We start from the raw sequence: 19089 nt of genomic DNA, 5'->3' as shown, positions 1-19089 counted from the left end.
TCCAGCAATGAAGCTCAACCATATAATTCCATCTTTTCTGTGACTAGACACTCCCTACTTCTGCTAGCCCTGACATCAGGAGATCCTGCTTCTAGCAAAGACCAGACATGCCCCTCCAGGACTGGCTGCTCCCAGTGATTCCTCAAAAGAATGGGGCCCAAAACAGCTGAGACACAACTTAGTGACTAAACAACATTTCCCATCATTTTAAGGTTGGTAACCTGACCTAGGCTTCGCCAATTAGATTCCCTTCCAGGAGATTGCAACTATTGAATTGAGAGTTAGGAGAAAGCACTAGGGAATCAAGTTAATTGCAGAGACCTGGGTAGGACATTCAGATATAAAAGATTGCTGCTGGGACGCCCAGGGCTTTGCTTTCCGAAGCTGGGGTGTTCAGCTCCTTCTCACAGTCACGAAGCTGCCAGTTCCTGTGGGAAGCTCACCCACTGGAAGCTTTCCAACAAGTGGTAGCAGCCATGAAGATTCCCACGACCCTGAGTGTGAGGGGACTGTTTACCTGAGAGGAATTGCATTTCCTCATCTCCTTCTCCTTCTTGGCCAGACGCTTCTTTTTCTTGTGAAGAGGCTTGGACTCCAAAATCATTTCTTCGAGTTCAAAGGTGGGGTCACAATTCAGCCTGCCTTTCTGCAAGGAAGACAGGTTGACTGATTCCTTACATTCCTGTCTAAAAATAAACCGGACTGAATAAGGAGAATAAAGCTCAGTCCTGCACGAACAGTCCAAGAAGAATGAGCTGGGATTTCCACGCAAAGTTTCAGGTAATTTATCACCAGCCTTGTTTTTCATGTTCTTTTTGTATTTTGTTTATTTTGCTAAACTCCCAAGGAGCCTTCCAGGAATTAGAAAGGAAATCCTATTATAATTATCTTTCTAAAGTTTGCCCTTTGGGGTTATGTTTCTCAAAGTAGGTTCAGTGGTGGATCAGAATCACCCTAAGTTGATCCCTAGTTCCCCAACCAGACTTCCAGATCAGTGTTTCTGAACACCAGGCCAGGAAATTGCATGTGTAACAAGCTCCCCAGATGATTCGGGTTCACAATTAAACCAGAGAAGCACGCACACAAGGTCTCTGGAGGCAGCGCTGAAGCAGTGGCACGTGAAAGAGTAGAAACTACAGGTGCCTAGATCTCCAAGGCCTCATGTGTCAGCCAAGAAGCGGTCCCTGCTGGACCCCAGGTAGGACCCCACCTCCTGCTGCTCCAGAAGGTGGCATTCCCCCATCCCAGAATTCCCCCCCATTGCCTTCTGGTGCCTCTTGCTTTGTACCCCACCCACCCATCTGCTGTTTGTATGTGAAGGATCACACCCCCACAGGCCCATAGCAGGTCTCTGGCCTGGGCTTAAGAATAGAAAACTCTGAATTGTTTCTGCAGGCTCCTTTAAGAGATGATTATTCTGCCAATCTGCCTACAACTGAGTATGTAGAATCAGGCCGTGGGGAGAGAGGGGTTAGAGGTCTCACTTGGCTCCTTGGCTGGAGCTCAGTAGATGCAGGAAGCCACAGATGTTTTTTGGCTAGATGGGACCTATTTCCCTTTGCTTATTAGTCACTGAGAATATGGTTCCCAGTGTAGAACCATCAGTGAAAGTGAAGTCGCTTAGTCGTGTAGGACTCTGTGACCCCATGGACTGTAGCCCACCAGACTCCTCTGGCCATGGGATTTTTCCAGGCAAGGGTACTGGAGTGGGGTGCCATTTCCTTCTCCAGGGGACTTCCCAACCTAGGGATCGAACCCAGGTCTCCCACATCGCAGGCAGATGCTTTACCATCTGGTTCACCAGCGAAGTCCGAACTACCAGAGGAAGAGGAATGAATGGTAAAAACAAATACCCAACCCAAACAGCTTTCAATCCTTTGTTGACTCACAAAACTCCTTGGATACAAATGCCTACATCTTTGGAATCAGAGAAAATGTTTTAAATTGGCAGATTCCTGGAAAAGACTATTTGTAGGATTAGGACTTGTTTCCACTAAAAGTAAGCCACAAAAAAGTAGTTAGGAGCTAGAACTCCCAACACTGACCTAGACTGGAATCCCAGCTTAGCCACCTGCTAGCCATGTGACCTTTGTCAGCCCACTTACCCTGTGTGTGCCTTGGTTTTCTCATATGTAAAACAGGAACATTGACTGTCTTACAACACTGGTGTGGTTATCTGATGAGACCATGTATGTATCTGGCACACAGAAGAATATGCAATGAATGAGAGCTATTAAGGGTTTATTAGGATTGACTCACGTTAGGAACAAATCCTGGAATGAGCCTCTTCTGCAGAACTGCATCCCAGTTCATATCATTCATATATGGGAAGTTTTGAATATCAGACAAATGGGAAAATCGGTGGTCCGGATTCAGTTCAAGTAGCTGCCAATGGAATACAAACACCAAGATCATGAACAAGGTCAAAACTTGGGGAGCAAAAAATCATAAAGGTTCCCTATAAATATTTTCAGGAATAGGATTGATGGAAACAAGTAGTATTTTCCTTCCTTAGTCCCATAAACAAATAATATAGATAATAATGAGTGGTCAGAATGAATTGTAAGTTGGTCATGTGGTAAGTGAAAACAGCTTGTCCTCCTGAGTCAAACATGTTTGACTCCTGATTCCGTAACTGATTGATGATGGGCAAGTTTGTTCTCTAAACCTCAGTTTACCCATCTGTAAAAAAGGGATAGTAACCTATTTTGTTAGGTTTAGCTATGACTAAACATGGCCATGTTCAAATAAGGCCATGTTTAAAGTGACTAAGAAATCTGTTCTTGAGTGGAAAAATGTACACTGATTTTAACACATGTAATTCATTTCACACTAAAAGTTTTAGCAATGTTTATAACTAATCAATATATACTGGGAGTGACACAGATAAGATGTCATTAACATTACTGCAACAGTTCTGGGTTTTGTGAACTGAGATTAAAGATTTTGTTTCCTTACTCAAACCACCCTAGAACCAATATCATTACGGTCCTGTGGTTTGGATGGGAAGGAGCAGTTCCACTTGAGAATGGGCCTGAAGGTGATCACTGGGTCATCAGGGTGCAATTCTGGGGTGAGAAGGCTGTCTTGGAACTAAGGAAAATTTGCACATGGAAAATGACCTCTGCCCCTATTCTGTATTTTTGACATCGCCAACAGCAGTATCCCTATTGGAAAACAGAACACTTGACCCAGAGACAAGAGACATAGGTTTTGAAGTCTTAGTCCACAAAGCTCTTTTCCTTGACTAGCTACAACCTGTGCAGTTTTCTCTCTTCAGAAAAAAGGCAAGTTCATCCTCTTGGGCTCCTCGTTTTTCTTTCACATAATACACATGATTGAGATTCTGCCTCAATTTTCCTTAGTCTTCCTGGTGAACATGGGTACATTGAAAAATCTGATGAAAATCATTGGACCTCATTAGTTCAAATTCCAAATTTTACCACTTGTCAGGCTGTGTGTTAGGTGCTGAGGACACCATGGTGAACAAGTCAGATGTGGTCCTTCCCTTGTGCAGCTTGAGAGTAACAGTAGTAACCCAAAGGTCACACATGTGCAATGTGTAATTTCAAATTGCGAAAAATATGATGAAGGAAAGTTCATGCTTGTGTGAGCTGACAATAGAGGGAGGCTCCCTGAAGAAGTGAGATTTGAGCTGAGATCTAATGCTGTGTTTCTCAAACTATGCAGAAGGGCTAGATATTTCTCTTTGGTTTAATTTCCAACCCACTGAAACCAATATGTGGTGTTACTGTGTGTGGCTAGTATGGAACTCCACACTGTGTGCAACTGGTGATTTGAGCTCACACATCACCACATCGGCTGGTACCGTGTTCAGTGAGAGGAGTCCACTGACCATGTGCTTTGAGGCATCAGCAGCATCAAACTGCTATACAAGTTTGTTTGTTTTTTTTTTTTTTTTTTTTTTTACCACTTCTCTCAATTTCTGTGTTTTGTTATGGACCTGGTGGGGAGTAATTAATGTACTTGGACCACTTAGTGAATCACATTGAGCAGTAATAATCTAAAGAAGGGAGCCAGAAAAACTGGGGGTGGGAGCAGTGTTCTAGGCAGTGAGACAAGCACATGCAAAGGCCTGGGGCGAGAGACTGGTATGTGAGGGTGAGGTCGGGGAAGGGAAAGAGAAGGGAAAAGGAAGCACAAGGCAGTTTGTGTCATCAAACAGGGGACGAAAGTCTACAATAAGACTCGAGGGGTGGTTAGAACCTTTACACCAAACAAATTATTTTGATCTTTATCCTAAGAACAATAGGAAAACAATGACCTGTGCTTTGAACAGGTCCCTGTGGGGCAAAGCAGAGAGCAGAATGGAGTGTGTAAAAATGTACAGGGCAATCTAACCTTGATGGCAGTAGGACTGGGAAGAAGATAGCAGGAGAGAGGGAGAGAAGTGTCAGCTTCAAAAGGTATTTAAAAGGTCAAATAACAGGATGTGGTGATGGAGTGGATATGAGGATGATGAGTGATTTCCAGTTCTGCCTTGTATAAGTGGGTGGATGGAGAGGCCAGTGACTGAGTGAGGGAACGCTGGAGAAAGTCCAGGAAATACAGAGTTTAAGAATTCCATTTGGGGCATATGGAATTTGAAATGTCTTTTGAGACATTCAAGAGGACATGTGTGCATTGCCTTATTAACAAAGCCAGGTATTTGAAATCTGTTAGCTGCAAAACCCACTCCAGAAATGTATATTATTATGACGGCCTCCAGTATCATAACCATTTTTTTGTTTTGATGTGGACTGTTTTTTTAAGTCGTCATTGAATTTGTTACAATATTGCTTTTATTCTTTATGTTTTGGTTTTTTGGTGGTAAGGCATGTGGGATCTTAGTTCCCTGGCCAAAGCTTGAACTCCCAACCCCTGCATTGGAAGGCAAAGTCTTAACAACACTGGACCTCCAGGGAAGTCCCTGTAACTTAACCTTCCAACCAGATCGCCTGCTTCTTTTTATCACTTCCTTTTGTCCTGCATTCATCCTTCTTACCTTTTTAAGAAGGGATACCATCTCCTGTGACCAGGCAGAAGGGTAAGTCACTAGTGCTGTCTCAAACATGTGTGCAATTTCCTTGCTGGAAGTACTGGAGCGAATATGATACGGTCTCTTAAAAGAGAGAAGTGAGAGTCTTCATTTTTATAGGGTAAAAGGAAAAACATTGCTTTGTAAATGTTTCCAAGCTAAATTTTCAACCAATAAAATATCAGTAGGATTTTCTAATCCCTTCCAGCTGATTGTTTTGTTGCCATATGCAGATACAGTACATGGTTGCCACATTTCCTGCTTTTTAAAAAGATACAGAAAGACTACAGTTTCTCACGAAACCTCCAAGTTCTTAAAAGCTGGTAATCCCTCTGGTTAAAAGAAACTTTTTTGTGGGCTAAATCCACCTCTGAGATGTCAATTTGGAACTGTCTTATAAGGTTAATTTAGAGAAATATTTACCTAAAATACTGAACAGTGTGTAGAGTTAGCTGCTCAGTCATGTCAGACTCTGCGACCCCGTGGACTGTAGCCCGCCAGGCCCCTCTGTCCGTGGAATTTGCCAGGCAAGAATACTGGAGTGGGTTGTCATTCCCTTCTCCTGGGGATCTTTCCAACCCAGGGATCAGACCTGGGTCTTCTGCATTGCAGGTGGGTTCTTTACTCTCTGAGCCACCAGAGAAGCCCAGTGCCCAGTAAACAGAAGTTTTAAAAATTATTATTTAAGTGCTGATTATAAAGAGATTCAGAGTTTTACCAGACACACACCTCTTTTTAATTGTTTGAATCATAAGGACAAAGTTCAGGTTGGAAGGTTACACAGAAGACTTCAACCCCTGCTCCAAATGCAATGAGCTGCTAGTTCTGTGGAGTTGGGTGGAGAATTTTATGATGAGGCAAAAGTATTTTTAGTTTCAAGAGAGCCAGATTCTGCTGTAATTTTAACTTGGGGGAAAGAGGGAAAGAAATGAAAGGAAGTAATTTGTTAGTAATTTTCACAGATGTCCACTAGAGGGCAGCCTTTACCAATGCTGATTTCTTTGTTTCATAAAGGATTCGCCCTGGGATTCTCTCTATGTGAAGTGAGCTACTTAAAGCTAGGGGCTGCTGCTGCTAAGTCGCTTCAGTCATGTCCGACTCTGTGCGACCCCATAGACGGCAGTCCCTGGGATTCTCCAGGCAAGAATACTGGAGTGGGTTGCCATTTCCATACCATATTCGCATTTTTTGCCCTTGGGACCCAGCACCTAGTAAGTGCTCATTATATGTTTGTTGAATGAACAAGATTTTCACATTAGATTAACCAACAGTAGGACGGTAACTGTGACTGTGTACATTTATCATGTGCCTGGGTCTTTCAAGGCACAATGACTGTGGACTGATAAATTGGGAGAAATGAAAGAGTTTAATTTTTCCTTGTTGATATCAGTATTTGAGGTATATGAAGGTCATATAATGTATTTAAATGTTTAAGCTTTGAAGGCAAAAGGATTTGAGTGCTAAACTGAGCCAGTCAATTTTAGTTTCTATTCCTTCTTCTGTAAAATGAACCACTTTAGAGGATTGTTGGGAAAATTAAATGACATGATACACGTAAAGTTCTCAATAGAGTGACTGATATATATTAGACAATACAGGAGAGATGTTATTATTATTGAAATAAAGGTAAAAAGAATGGTGGAGATATTGAGTTGGACAAAAGGTTCATTCAGGTTTTTCCAAACAATCTCATAGAAAAACCTGTGTGAACTTTTTGGCCAATCCAATAAATGTAGATCATGAATAGGAAGATGAGTCAGCAATAAAGGTGATGTGAAGGAGATCTTAATTCTAAACATGTCATGTCAACACCTGTTACCCAGGGAACCAGGAAGTGTTAGGTCTGACTCCCTAAAAGGGAGCTTGGCCAAACTTTATTTTTTTTTTTTACGTGAGGTTTAAAAACACTGCCACATACTTTCTTCCCTCAAGACTGAATAAATGACCATAATTAATCCATCTGTTTCAGTAATGACAGAGTGGAAATAACCCTTGTAACTCAGTACCAGAAAGAGTGTATCTTATCAACATCATCAATGTTTATTGACTGTTTGCAAGCCGAGGGCTCTGTGGGTCACTACCTGTGACTCACTGCATGTTTACCATTAAGAGCTAGGGCAAGTTGACACACTCAAGCTTCTGGGGTTATATGAGTGTGGGTGTATGTTTTCTTTTTTTAAATTTTCTTCTTCAGTCCACTGATATTTCTAAACCTAATTCTGAGACATCTAAATTCACAAAATGCTTTGATAAACTAATAAATTAACTGACAAATGCTATAAGCAAATGGTTTAAGATTATGCTGCATTTTTTCTTTTATTTTAAAAGGCCATAGGACTGAATTCAATATATATATATATTTTAAATCCTCATGGTCTGTCCACTTGTTCCAAATAGTCCAATTGCCTTTGTCTTATACAATAACCTATTTTTCTAGTTCTAAATTTTAAAATCCACATTAAGCCATCAACAACCAGAACTGTATATTTACTCACTTATCAAATATTGATGGAATGCCTGTAATGTTTCAGCACCTCTGCTGGGCACTGGGGATACAATGAAGACAGGACAGATGGGATTTCTACACTGGTGGAGCCTATAGTCTATTCAGTGAAGCCATGAATAATTGCAGAGACTGTACAGATATACATGCACATTCACACAGAAATCAATGGGATACGGTGATATAAAGAAAAATAACAGTATACAATGACAGAATATAGCAGACAATTCTAGGGTAGCATATAAACTAAGATTGAGAATATAAAGAATAAACAAGATGGAAAAGGTAAAATGTCAGATGGGACAAAGTGGATTCTAATCTTACTTCCGGAGTACAAAAGCAAAAGAGCTTCAGCCAAGGATGTGCAATTAGTGCAAAACAACGTATGTCCCTATCATAAGCTAATACTATGGATATGACAACTAGAGAAGATGTGGATCTCGCCTTTACAATGTGAGCTGGGACATAGAGAATGAAAAGAAACTTAAGGGCTAAGGGACCCATTTATCAAGACCATGGTCAGGCTCTTACACTACAGGGATGTTTCAGGCACATTTCCCTTTGAAGCATATGAAAGTGAAAGTCGCTCTGTCATGTTCAACTCTTTGCAACCCCATGGGCTATACAGTCCATGGAATTCTCCAGGGCAGAATACTGGAGTGGGTAGCCTTTTACCTGCTTCTCCTGGGGATCTTCCCAACACAGGGATCGAACCCAGGTTTCTCACATTGCAGGCAGATTCTTTACCATCCAAGCCACCACGGAAGCCCTTGAAGCATGTATTTTTCTGTAAATCACAATCTGTCCATGTGGAGGGAATGACTGTTTAGCACCTTTCTTCTGTGGTTTATTTGTGTTGCTAGTTGTAATTAAATGTTGCTATTTCATTTCTTTGAGTTGGCTTTATTTTGAAACATAATTACATACAGTCTCCTTGGTGATTCTCTCCAAGAATATGTCAGAATTGATTTGTATTGACTTATTCCCCCATACATTCAACAAACATTTATCAGGTACCTATTTACAGCTAAATACTGTGGGTAATACTAAACTATATAAAACACTGGCTTTACCTTTAGTAAATTTATACTCATAATATAGAAGAGATTGAAAACATAAAAATTGATATAGCTAGAAAAATTTACAAGGGCAATACATTTATGAAATGGCTTTAATCCTAAAACAGAAAAAAAAAGGTCTCAACAGAAGGTTAGAGCATAATTTTATTTTTACTGAAGCAACAATAACAATGTGTATGTGCATGTATGTGAAAATAGACTATAAAAGCAGAAAAGGTTTAGAAGTGAATACACTCTGAAAGATGAGATTTAGAAGGTCAAAGGAGGGTTTAATTTCTTAACTGAGACTTTGCTTTAGAGGATGTGGTTGACTTCTACCTTTATTTTTCTGCTTTTCTATACTTTTTCAATAATTTTAAATTCAGAAGGGTTATAAGAAAGTAGTGAAATCGCTCAGTTGTGTCCAACTCTTTGTGATCCCATGGACTGTAGCCTGCCAGGCTTCTCTGTCCATGGAATTTTCCAGGCAAGAATACTGGAGTGGGTTGCCATTTCCTTCTCCAGGGGATCTTCCCAACCCAGGGATCAAACACTGCAGGGTCTCCCATACCGCAGGCAGACTCTTTCCACTTGAGCCACCAGGGAATATCCATATATAAGAGAGAGAAAGTACATAAATATTTGGAAGATACACAGATCACTTTAGCTAGAGAGATCAGAGAAAGTTTCTTCAGAGAAGGAGTTGTGTTGTTGAGGCCCATAAGGAATGGGTAGGATCTGAGTATGAAAAGACCTTGAGAAAGGCTTTTCCTGCAAAAGAAATTTGGGACAGTCCAAGTCTGTCCTTTGTTAGAAATGAAGAGCTACATGAAATATAAGGATTCTCAAAAGTTCTACAATTTAGACACCTCCTGAACTTTATTCAAACTTAACTTAGCGATTTCCAAACTTATTCAAAGAGTTTTTTAAAAAACATACAGGGTTTATCTTAGGAAATATCTTTATAGGCAAAGGAATGAGAGGAAGACCTTTGAGGGATGCCTCGAGAGATGAGGAAGTCCAAAGAAGCTGAAGTGAGTTTGTGAAGAGTCAGCATCGTTCATACTGAAGCAAAATCTGAAAAGTTAACCTGGTACTAAAGAGCAAAGGATGACCAGCTAAGGTGTCTGACGAGTGTGTGGGGGAGGGGAGGGTTGATAAGGCAGATGAAGGGTATATGCGTGTGAGGAATTAGGTAGCAACATTTATTCTTCACTAGGAAAAGTGAGATTTGTGCTTTACAAAAGAGACTCTGCATTGCCATGTTCATTTCAACGTTATTCACAGCAGCCAAGACACCAAAACAACCTAATTGTCCACTAACAGATTAATAAAGACATGTGCATATGTAATATATATATATATATATTTATACACATATGTATTTATATGGGGCTTCCCAAGTGGTGCAAGTGATAAAGAACCCGCCTGCCAATGCAGAAGACATGACAGACACAGGTTCAATCCTTGTGTCGGGAAGATCCCCTGGAAAAGGAAATGGCTACCTGTTTCAGTATTCTTGCCTGAAAAATTTCATGGACAGAGGAGCCTGGCAGGCTACGGTCCACGAGGTCACAAAGAGTTGGACATGACTAAGTACACATATTTACACATAATATTCATCATATGTGTGTTCAGTCACTCAATCATGTCTGACTTTGCAACCACTGCAAAGCCAATCACTATAGCCCACCAGGCTCCTCTGTCCATGGGTCTCTCCAGGCAAGAATACTGAAGTGTGTTGCCCTTCCCTTCTCTAGGGGATCTTCCCAACCCAGGGACTGAACCCACGTCTCCAGCATTGCAGCAGATATGGATATATTATAAAAGAATAATGGAGCATTACATATAACATATAAAATACATATTCACATAAAAAAATGCACATACACATACATTCCATACATGAGTAATGGAATATTATTCAGCCATAAGAAAAAAGGAGATCCTGATTGTAACAACATAGATGGGCCTTGTGTCCAATATGCAAAGTGAAATAACTCAGAGAAGACCAATACTGCATGATATCATTTATATGAAATCTTTGGGGGAAAAAGTCAAGCTTATAGAAACAGTAGAATAGTAAGTATAGTTGCCAAGGGTTGAGGGTGGGGAACATAGGGAGAGGCTGGTAAAAGCATACACACTTTTAGTTATGAAGCTGAAGAAGGAAAAGGAGAAGGGAGCACAGAAGATGAGATGGTTAGATAGCATCACCAAGTCAATGGACATGGATTTGAGCAAACTCTAGGAGACAGTGGAGGACAGAGGAGCCTGGTGTGCTGCAGTCCATGGGGTTGCAAAGAGTCAGACACGACTTAGAGACGGAACAACAACCACAACAAATATAACATTCACTATAGCTGATAACATATATGTAGATACAAATTCAGCAACCTAACAGTCACTTTTCTCCACCTTTCTTAAGCAAAAGAAGAAAGAAAAATGAAACTAATGGTGTTAATACATTCTCAGTTACAACCAATCACAGGGAACTATCGGGAGGTACAATAATATGGGAGGGAGAAAAAAAAATCTCTTCTGAGCAAAATTAGGCATTTTCTTAGTTTAAGAAATGTTACTTTTAAAAGGAAACTACTCTAATTTGCCACTGAATCCAGAACCAAATGAAAGACAGAAATCCAACAAGACAGGGCATGAATTGTGTTGGACTAATAATTCACACTCACTTTGGGGAAGTGTGTCTGAATCAAAGCCTTGGACTGTAACTGCAAAATGATTTTCTTTAAACAAACAAATATATTTATACAAGATAGGGCATGAGGTGTATTGATTTTCCCTCTCTGGGAGTTGATAATTTCCCTATAATTCATTTAATTTTATCTGCATAATTTAATGTCAACTCATTTTCTTGGTCCCATATGTAGAAGACTGAATTAATTATGGGCAGAAATCCCAAGGGTTGCAACCAGCATCACATGGCAGAGTTAATTTCATCTCTGAAACAAACTACTTGATTTTTAGCAAAAAAAAGAAAATTAAATTCTTTCACTGTAAAAATGAAACTAACTAGAAGAGTAATCAAAGATAAATGTAATTCTACTGTACCCGGCCTCTCAGCAGCTCATATGCTGTCACTCCAAGTGACCACCAGTCAACAGCAAAGGAATAGCCTGCTTCTCTTCTGCAGTTGAACATCTCAGGTGCTGAAAAACACAGAAGTGTTAAGTTAGTTTTACTCCCTGATTGAGTGAATTGTGCATGTTCAGTTGTGTCTGACTCTCTGTAACCCTATGGACTGTAGCCTGCCTGGCTCCTCTGTCCATAGGATTCTCCAGGCAAGAATACTGGAGTGGGTTGCCATTTCCTCCTCCAGGGCATCTTCCCAAGCCAGGGATTGAACCCACATCTCCTGCATGGGCAGGCGGATTCTTTACCACTGAGCCACCTAGGAAGCCTGCTTTGCTCCCTGAGACATTAACAAATCTATCTTCAAACATGTTCCTTCAAAAGCAAATTACCAGGGAACAGGGTATAAACACTTCTAAGGGTGTTTATCATCCATTGTCAGATTGCTCACTGTAGGCAAATTTTCTAATTTTCTAGCCTTTCTCATTCATCACCAACACACACAGGCATGCACAGTTCTTTTTTTTTTTGCTTGAGTCATTCTTTCCCTTTCTTCTTCTTCTTTTTTTTTTTTTTCATTTATTCTCATTAATTGGACGCTAATCACTTTACAATATTGTAGTGGATTTTGTCATACATTGACATGAATCAGCCATGGATTTACATGTATTCCCCATCCCGATCCCCCCTCCCACCTCCCTCTCTACCCGATCCCTCTGAGTCTTCCCAGTGCACCAGGCCCGAGCACTTGTCTCATGCATCCAACCTGGGCTGGTGATCTGTTTCACTATAGATAATATACATGTTTCGATGCTGTTCTCTCGAAACATCCCACCCTCGCCTTCTCCCACAGAGTCCAAAAGTCTGTTCTGTACATCTGTGTCTCTTTTTCTGTTTTGCATATAGGGTTATTGTTACTGTCTTTCTAAATTCCATATATACGTGTTAGTAAGGCATGCACAGTTCTTAACGGACAAATTCTTCTTTGACTTAGAACATGTGCCTATGAAAAACTGGATCCCATCAGGCCTCAAATGTCTGGCTGACTCTGTAAGCAAGAAGGCTGAGAAGATGCTACTTCGTTGTCTTGATTTGGAAGGATTGTGGTCAGGACATAAATTTGTATTCTGAACAATGTTCAGAATTTGGCTCCAACTACAGGAGATTGGTTTTCCAGTTTGGAATCATCTGGAAGGGGCAGGAGCAGCACCTGCAGCCTGATACTGGGGATAAAGGAGAGGAGAAAGGGCGGGGCACTCAGAGAGAGAGTTTTACATCAGTCATGGGGCATTGACTCTTCGTTCCATAATTCTTCCTTTTTTTTTCAAATTGAAGTATAGTTGAATTACGATGTTAATTACTTCTGTACAGCAAAGCACCTCAGTCATACACATATATATACATTTTGTATATTCTTTTCCATTATGATTTATCACATGATACTGAATATAATTCCCTGTGCTACACAGGAGGACCTTGTTGTCTGTGCTCATTTGCTTCAGTCATGTCCTGCTCTTTGCAACCTCAGGGACTGTAGCCTGCCAAGCCACTCTGTCCATGGGGATACTCCAGGCAAGGATACAGGAGTGGGCTGCCATGTCCTCCTCCAGGGGATCTTCCCGACCCAGGGATACAACCTAGGTGTCCGGCAGTGCAGGCAGATTCTTTACTGTCTGAGCTACCAGGGCAGCCCAAGAATACTGGAGTGGGAAGCCTATCCCTTCTCCAGGGGAACTTCCTGACTCAGGAATTGAACTGGGGTCTCCTGCATCATAGTTAGATTCTTTACCAGCAGAGCTACCAGTTGTTTATACATTCTGTATCTACCAGTTTGCATCTGATTAATCTCAAGCTCCCAATCCATTCCCCTCACCACATCTCCCCCTTGGCAACTATCAGTCTATTCTCTACATCCCTGATTTTGTTCCTCTTTCATAGATAGGTTCATTTGTGTCATATTTTAGATTCCACATATAAGTGATATCACATGGTATTTGTCTTTCTGACTTACTTCACCTAGTGTGATCATCTCTGGGCCCATTCATGTTCCTGCAAATGGCATTGTCGCATTCTTTTTAATGGCTGAGTAATATTCCATTTTATATATGTACCACATCTTCTTTATCCATTTATCTGTTTCCATGTCTCGGCTATTGTGAATAGTACCGCTATGAACATAGGAGTGCACTTATCTTTTTTAATTAGTTTTCTCTGGATATATGCCCAGGAGTGGGATTGCTGGATCATATGGTAATTCTATTGTTAGTTTTTAAAGAGATCTCCATACTGTTTTCCATAGTGGCTGCACTAATTTATGTTCCCACCAACAGTGTAGGAGGGTTCCCCTTTCTGCACACCCTCTCAGCATTTGCTATTGGTAGACTTTTTAATGATGGCCATTCTGATGGGTGTGAAGTGGTACCTCATTGTAGTTTTGATTTCCATTTCTCTAACAATTCTTTCAATTGACTCCAGTGGAAGGCAGAACCTCAGTCAATCTTATTCCAGTGGATATCTCCAAGTACATGTTCTCTAACACTCTGAGAACCTTCTACCCACTCTTCTAAGAATAGACCTAACTTCTGAAGGATGGAGTGGGGAGAATGATGTAGAAAGCAAGGATAGGTCTCTTTGCTTGCTTGTCCAGTACTGAACCTGCCATTTAGAGTCACTCAATAGAAACTTGTTAAATGAATGAACAATACTGAATCAATCAGTCAATCAAGCACTATTTGCAAACTTTAGCTGTGAAAACAGGCTGTCTGGGCTCAAACTCTGCCTTCACCACTTACTGTGACCTTAATTGAGTTAGTGGGCTGAACATCAGAATCAGCAGCAGAATCATGAGAAGGCCATTCTTACAGAGGTGAGAAACTAAATGAGCTAATGGCTGCCAAAATCTCAGCACAGTGTCTGGTACGTGGGAAGTTCTCAAAAAGTTAGATACTCTTCTAGAGGGACAAACATCTGTTAACACTGGAAATTTTAGCTAGCCAAAAGCTGCACACTTGACCCAAGCTTCCGGTAGTAGGATGCAAGTTCTGGACAAAGGAAATTGGTGTGATGTGGGACATGCACATGGGTTTGCCCTGGTGCACTCAATTTCAAGCAAAATCCTGTGGGCAACATCCAGTTAGAGAGGAATGATACTGACATCCCAATGCCAGGACTGATCCTGACTGTAAAAGCCCTTAGCAGGACTAAGTAGGCTTCATCCCCTGGTGAATTCACCTTTCATGCATCACTGCATTCTTTCTGCAAGTCACAGCTCCCCACATAAGTTGGCAGATAATGGCCCCAACCCCACAGTGCCCCCACAGACTGGATGGAGTGGACTATAACTCTGCTCTCCCTTATCATTATCTCATAGCAAGTCATCAGACGTGGTCCCACCAGGTGACAGGCGATCAATGTCTCAGAGAAGCTGCAGAGAACTTTGAGACATAAACAGGACCATTGTGCTAAGAAAATATCTAACAGAATAAACATCTATAAAAGCTGTGTATTCTCTTGTCTTGCACCACCCTTGAAGTTTTTATGAGTAGAATCCTCTCCTAGTTACACTCTATTCCAGCATGAAGACATTTGAAAATGCATTTATTCATTCAATAAATATTCACAATAGGCTAGGCACTGAGGAATTTGGGAAGAACGTTAGGAACAAAGGGCAATGTATGAAAGCATGTTGTTGCTCAGCCGTGTCCAACTCTTTGCGACCCCATGGACCATAGCCCGCCAGGCTCCTCCGTCCATGGGATTTTCCAGGCAAGAATACTGGAGTGGGTTGCCATTTCCTTCTCCATAAAAGCATAATGGATAGGTAATTCTTTGAACCCTCAAAGTGCTGAAAAGCCAGAGCAGGGAGATGCTGAGGGCTTCCATCAAATGTTCCATCTCTGAGGTGATACAAATAGAGGTGGTGAAGGACTGTTTCCTTAAAAAAAAAACCATTGAGTATTTTGTTTTTTAAAATATTTCCATATCTCCAGAAAAGTAAATAAAACACAAAAGCAGAATTTAATAAGCAGTTATAACCAAATGGCCATGTAAACTTACAACATAGAATCTTGACCCCATCACTGGGTCCTGTCCTGTTTACAAACATAGAAGCAACCACTGTCCTGAATTTCTGTTGGTAATTTTCTTCTTGCCTTTCTACATAGATTGACTCTCTGGTTATGCATTTCTAAGCAGCAACTTAGTTTTCCCTATTTTAGTAATATATATGTTATATAGATGTTATGTTTGTACATCTATATAAGAGATGCGTGTATAACATATATGCATAAATAACATGAGTATGTGTGTTTTGTGTGTGTGTGTTCAATCCTACTCCTTGTTTTCTTTGGTGTCTTGCTCTTCTTGTTCAACATTATGTGGATAAAACTTCTCCAACTTGTTACACATAATTTGTTCACATTCAAAGCTATACAAATACATTGTAATTTACCTGTTTCCTACTGTTAATAGCCATTTGGGTTGTTTTCAATTTGGGCTATTTCGAACAAGGCTCTCATGAATATTCCTGCACATGTAAGACCCTTCTAAGTCCGCCTATCTTTAGGTTACATTTCTGGGAGGGGAAATGCTGGGGATGGGCTCCTCATCTTCACACATGCTGCTGCTGCTAAGTCGCTTCAGTCGTGTCCGACTCTGTACAACCCCATAGACGGCAGCCCACCAGGCTCCCCTGTCCCTGGGATTCTCCAGGCAAGAACACTGGAGTGGGTTGCCATTTCCTTCTCCAATGCATGGAAGTGAAAAGTGAAAGTGAAGTCGCTCAGTCCTGTCCAACCCTTTGCGACCCCATGGACTGCAGCCTACCAGGCTCCTCTGTCCATGGGATTTTCCAGGCAGGAGTACTGGAGTGGGCTGCCGTTGCCTTCTCCGTCACACATACTAGACAGCATCAAACTATTTACCACATGGTTGTACCAATTAACATTCTGACCAGCAACACATGAGACTTCACTTTGCTCAACCTCCTTATCCATACTTGGCATTAACTAACCTTGTGACATTTTCCAATCTAGTGAGTATGTAATGGTCTTCCCCTGTGGTTTAAACTGGCATTCTCCTGATTACTAATAAGCTTGCCCACATTTTAATACATTTATTAGCTATCTGGATTTCCATTATTTGGTTTACTTTTCAGATTTTAAAGCAACTGGACAGTAGATTCTGGTCAGGACCTGAAGAAAGGGTCCAAAACTAAAATATAAATTTAGTGCAACAGAAATAATTCATGGAATTTATGAAAACGATTTTAAATTTCCTCTGTAAAATATGTGAATAATAAAGGTTTTATTTCTGTTTTATTTATTCTGCATCTGTTAAACTGTATTATAAAGCTATAATAATTAAGATTTATTGATTAAAGTCACAGAATATAGATGCTAGTACATAAAAATACTTAGTTTATGATGAACATGAATATTTTAATTGGTTAAGCTAGGTAGAAGATGATGAATTCAGAAAGCAAAACTTCCTTGTTGGGTGAAGGTGCTTAAGAACTGGCAGATGGTCCATAGTCTTATTGTCAGAGCTGAGGACCTGCTGTATAATATGTTTAGCATCTTACATTAGAACATGTTGTATATTCCTATAAACTTCATTCAGTATTTCATCCTAGTTTTCTTTCTTTTTAGAATTTGTTTCTTTCTGGTTCATTGCTAATTATCAGAAACACTTTCAAAAGAGAGCTGGTGAATATCTGTTAGGTAGATTTTACCAAATTACTGGGAACATAACTTTCAAAAAAAAGAAAGCAGACATCTACCTCTGATATCTCTTAGAAAGATTCCCATCCAAAAATCAAAGGCAAGAACAACTTCTGGATGAAGATATAAGTGCTGACAGTCAGATATTCATTTTTAAAAATACAACTAGAAATATTTCTAAGAGCTTAAGCTTGGCCTACCTCATTTGGCTTACAACCATTTAAGAATCTTACATACATATATTTTTAAATCGCTCTATCTCTCTTTTAGGGAGAAGCTTGATTTTCTGAAGTCAAAAAGAGCTTGCTTTAAATGTAGGCTTTTTCAATTATTAGCCATGTGATCTTGAGCAAATTATTTCTTTTTCACCTCATTGTAAAATGGTGATAATTACAGTTTGCCTCACAGGGTTGTTGAGAAAAATAAATGAGTCAATGAATGCAAAGCATTTAACACACTGTCTGATCCCTAGAAGGCTTTCAATAAATATTGGTAATTGTTAATTATAAGGATGAGGGTAGAGAGGGCAAAGAAACTTGACTGGATTCCATTTTCTTAGCTCTATGTGGTGAAAAAGACTGGAAATGCCAATTTTGAGGAGAATCAAATTATACGGGTATTGTATTTAAAATCACTGGGGAGAGAAAAGAAAGATCATCTTCCTTTACTCCTCTCACCATGGAAACCAGGCCTAGAAAACCCAGATGCACATTTTCTGATTTGGCTTCCACAAAATAGCCCTTAATATGGAAACCCAGGAAACCTGGGGAATAAACTCAGACCAGCAGGCTTGGAGATTCCTTTTTATCATTTGAGTACTGTGGATTTGGGGCAGAAAATAGACTGTATTGTATGTGTCCATTATTTTTAAAGTGACAAAAGAGACTTATTACCCCCACAGATAATTGGAAGCCAGGAAATCTGCAGGTGTTCAAATATCACATAAAATCAGGCTCATTTTCCCCCACAGATAACTTGTTCTTCCTCTCTTTAGTTCTGCAAGTAAGACAATGAAATATTGAAAGAAGGTGGCAATGCTCTTGCCTTTAATTTCAAGTTCAAATATTTTGCCTGCAAACTGCTCATAGGATTATTGCGATGATAAACCTAAAACCAAAATTATAATGGGGAAGTACTTTGTGAACTTACATCCTTATGCAGGAGTACGTAAATCATGGTTATAGTAATACTTATATCAATCATTACCATCCCACTTATTACTGTACCTTCTCTATTTGATTCTTTTTTTTTTTTTTTTTTAAACTCTTCTCACTAAAAGATAAGCCCCAAGGATTAGAGACCTTGTCTGTTTTGCTCCCTACAGGATCACCAGCACCTAAAACAGTGCTAAGTACACAGAGGCAATGAGTAGTTAATGAATGAACTATTAACATTCTTCATCAGGAAGTAGGTACAAACTGTCCTTAATAACTCATAAACTAACGCTCTTTACAGGTGGTCCATGGCACCCTCCTGACTCAAGATCGGATTGGATGCTTGCTAAAAGGAGATTCCTGAGGTTCACCTCAGACCTGTGAAATCAGAAGCTCTCCAGGTAAAGTCAGAGAGGGACTTGTCATTCTTAGCTGCAAGGCCCTACAGACGACTGGACCTCCAGTACATGGTGTCCACAGGAATGAAAAAGCTCTGCTCTCAGTGGCTCTGGCGGCTCGGGGGACC

The 19089-nt window shown here is 40.4% G+C and overlaps 1 protein-coding gene across 2 annotated transcripts in view; it reads right to left on the bottom strand.

The window, feature by feature from the left end:
* STK32A (serine/threonine kinase 32A) overlaps window positions 1–19089 on the bottom strand; it is a 153221-nt gene that overhangs the window by 19373 nt on the left and 114759 nt on the right. For both annotated transcript variants that reach the window (XM_061151663.1, XM_061151664.1), the window contains 4 exons: window positions 11669–11766; window positions 5006–5122; window positions 2260–2385; window positions 518–646 (listed from right to left, as the gene is read on the bottom strand). In XM_061151663.1, coding sequence (XP_061007646.1) covers window positions 518–646; window positions 2260–2385; window positions 5006–5122; window positions 11669–11766 — 470 coding nt within the window. The remainder of the gene's footprint in view (window positions 1–517; window positions 647–2259; window positions 2386–5005; window positions 5123–11668; window positions 11767–19089) is intronic.

Source organism: Dama dama, chromosome 9 (genome assembly GCF_033118175.1).
Source record: "Dama dama isolate Ldn47 chromosome 9, ASM3311817v1, whole genome shotgun sequence".
Taxonomy (NCBI): domain Eukaryota; kingdom Metazoa; phylum Chordata; class Mammalia; order Artiodactyla; family Cervidae; genus Dama; species Dama dama.
Note: the sequence above shows the minus strand (reverse complement) of the source record. Positions and strands in the feature narration are given on the sequence as shown.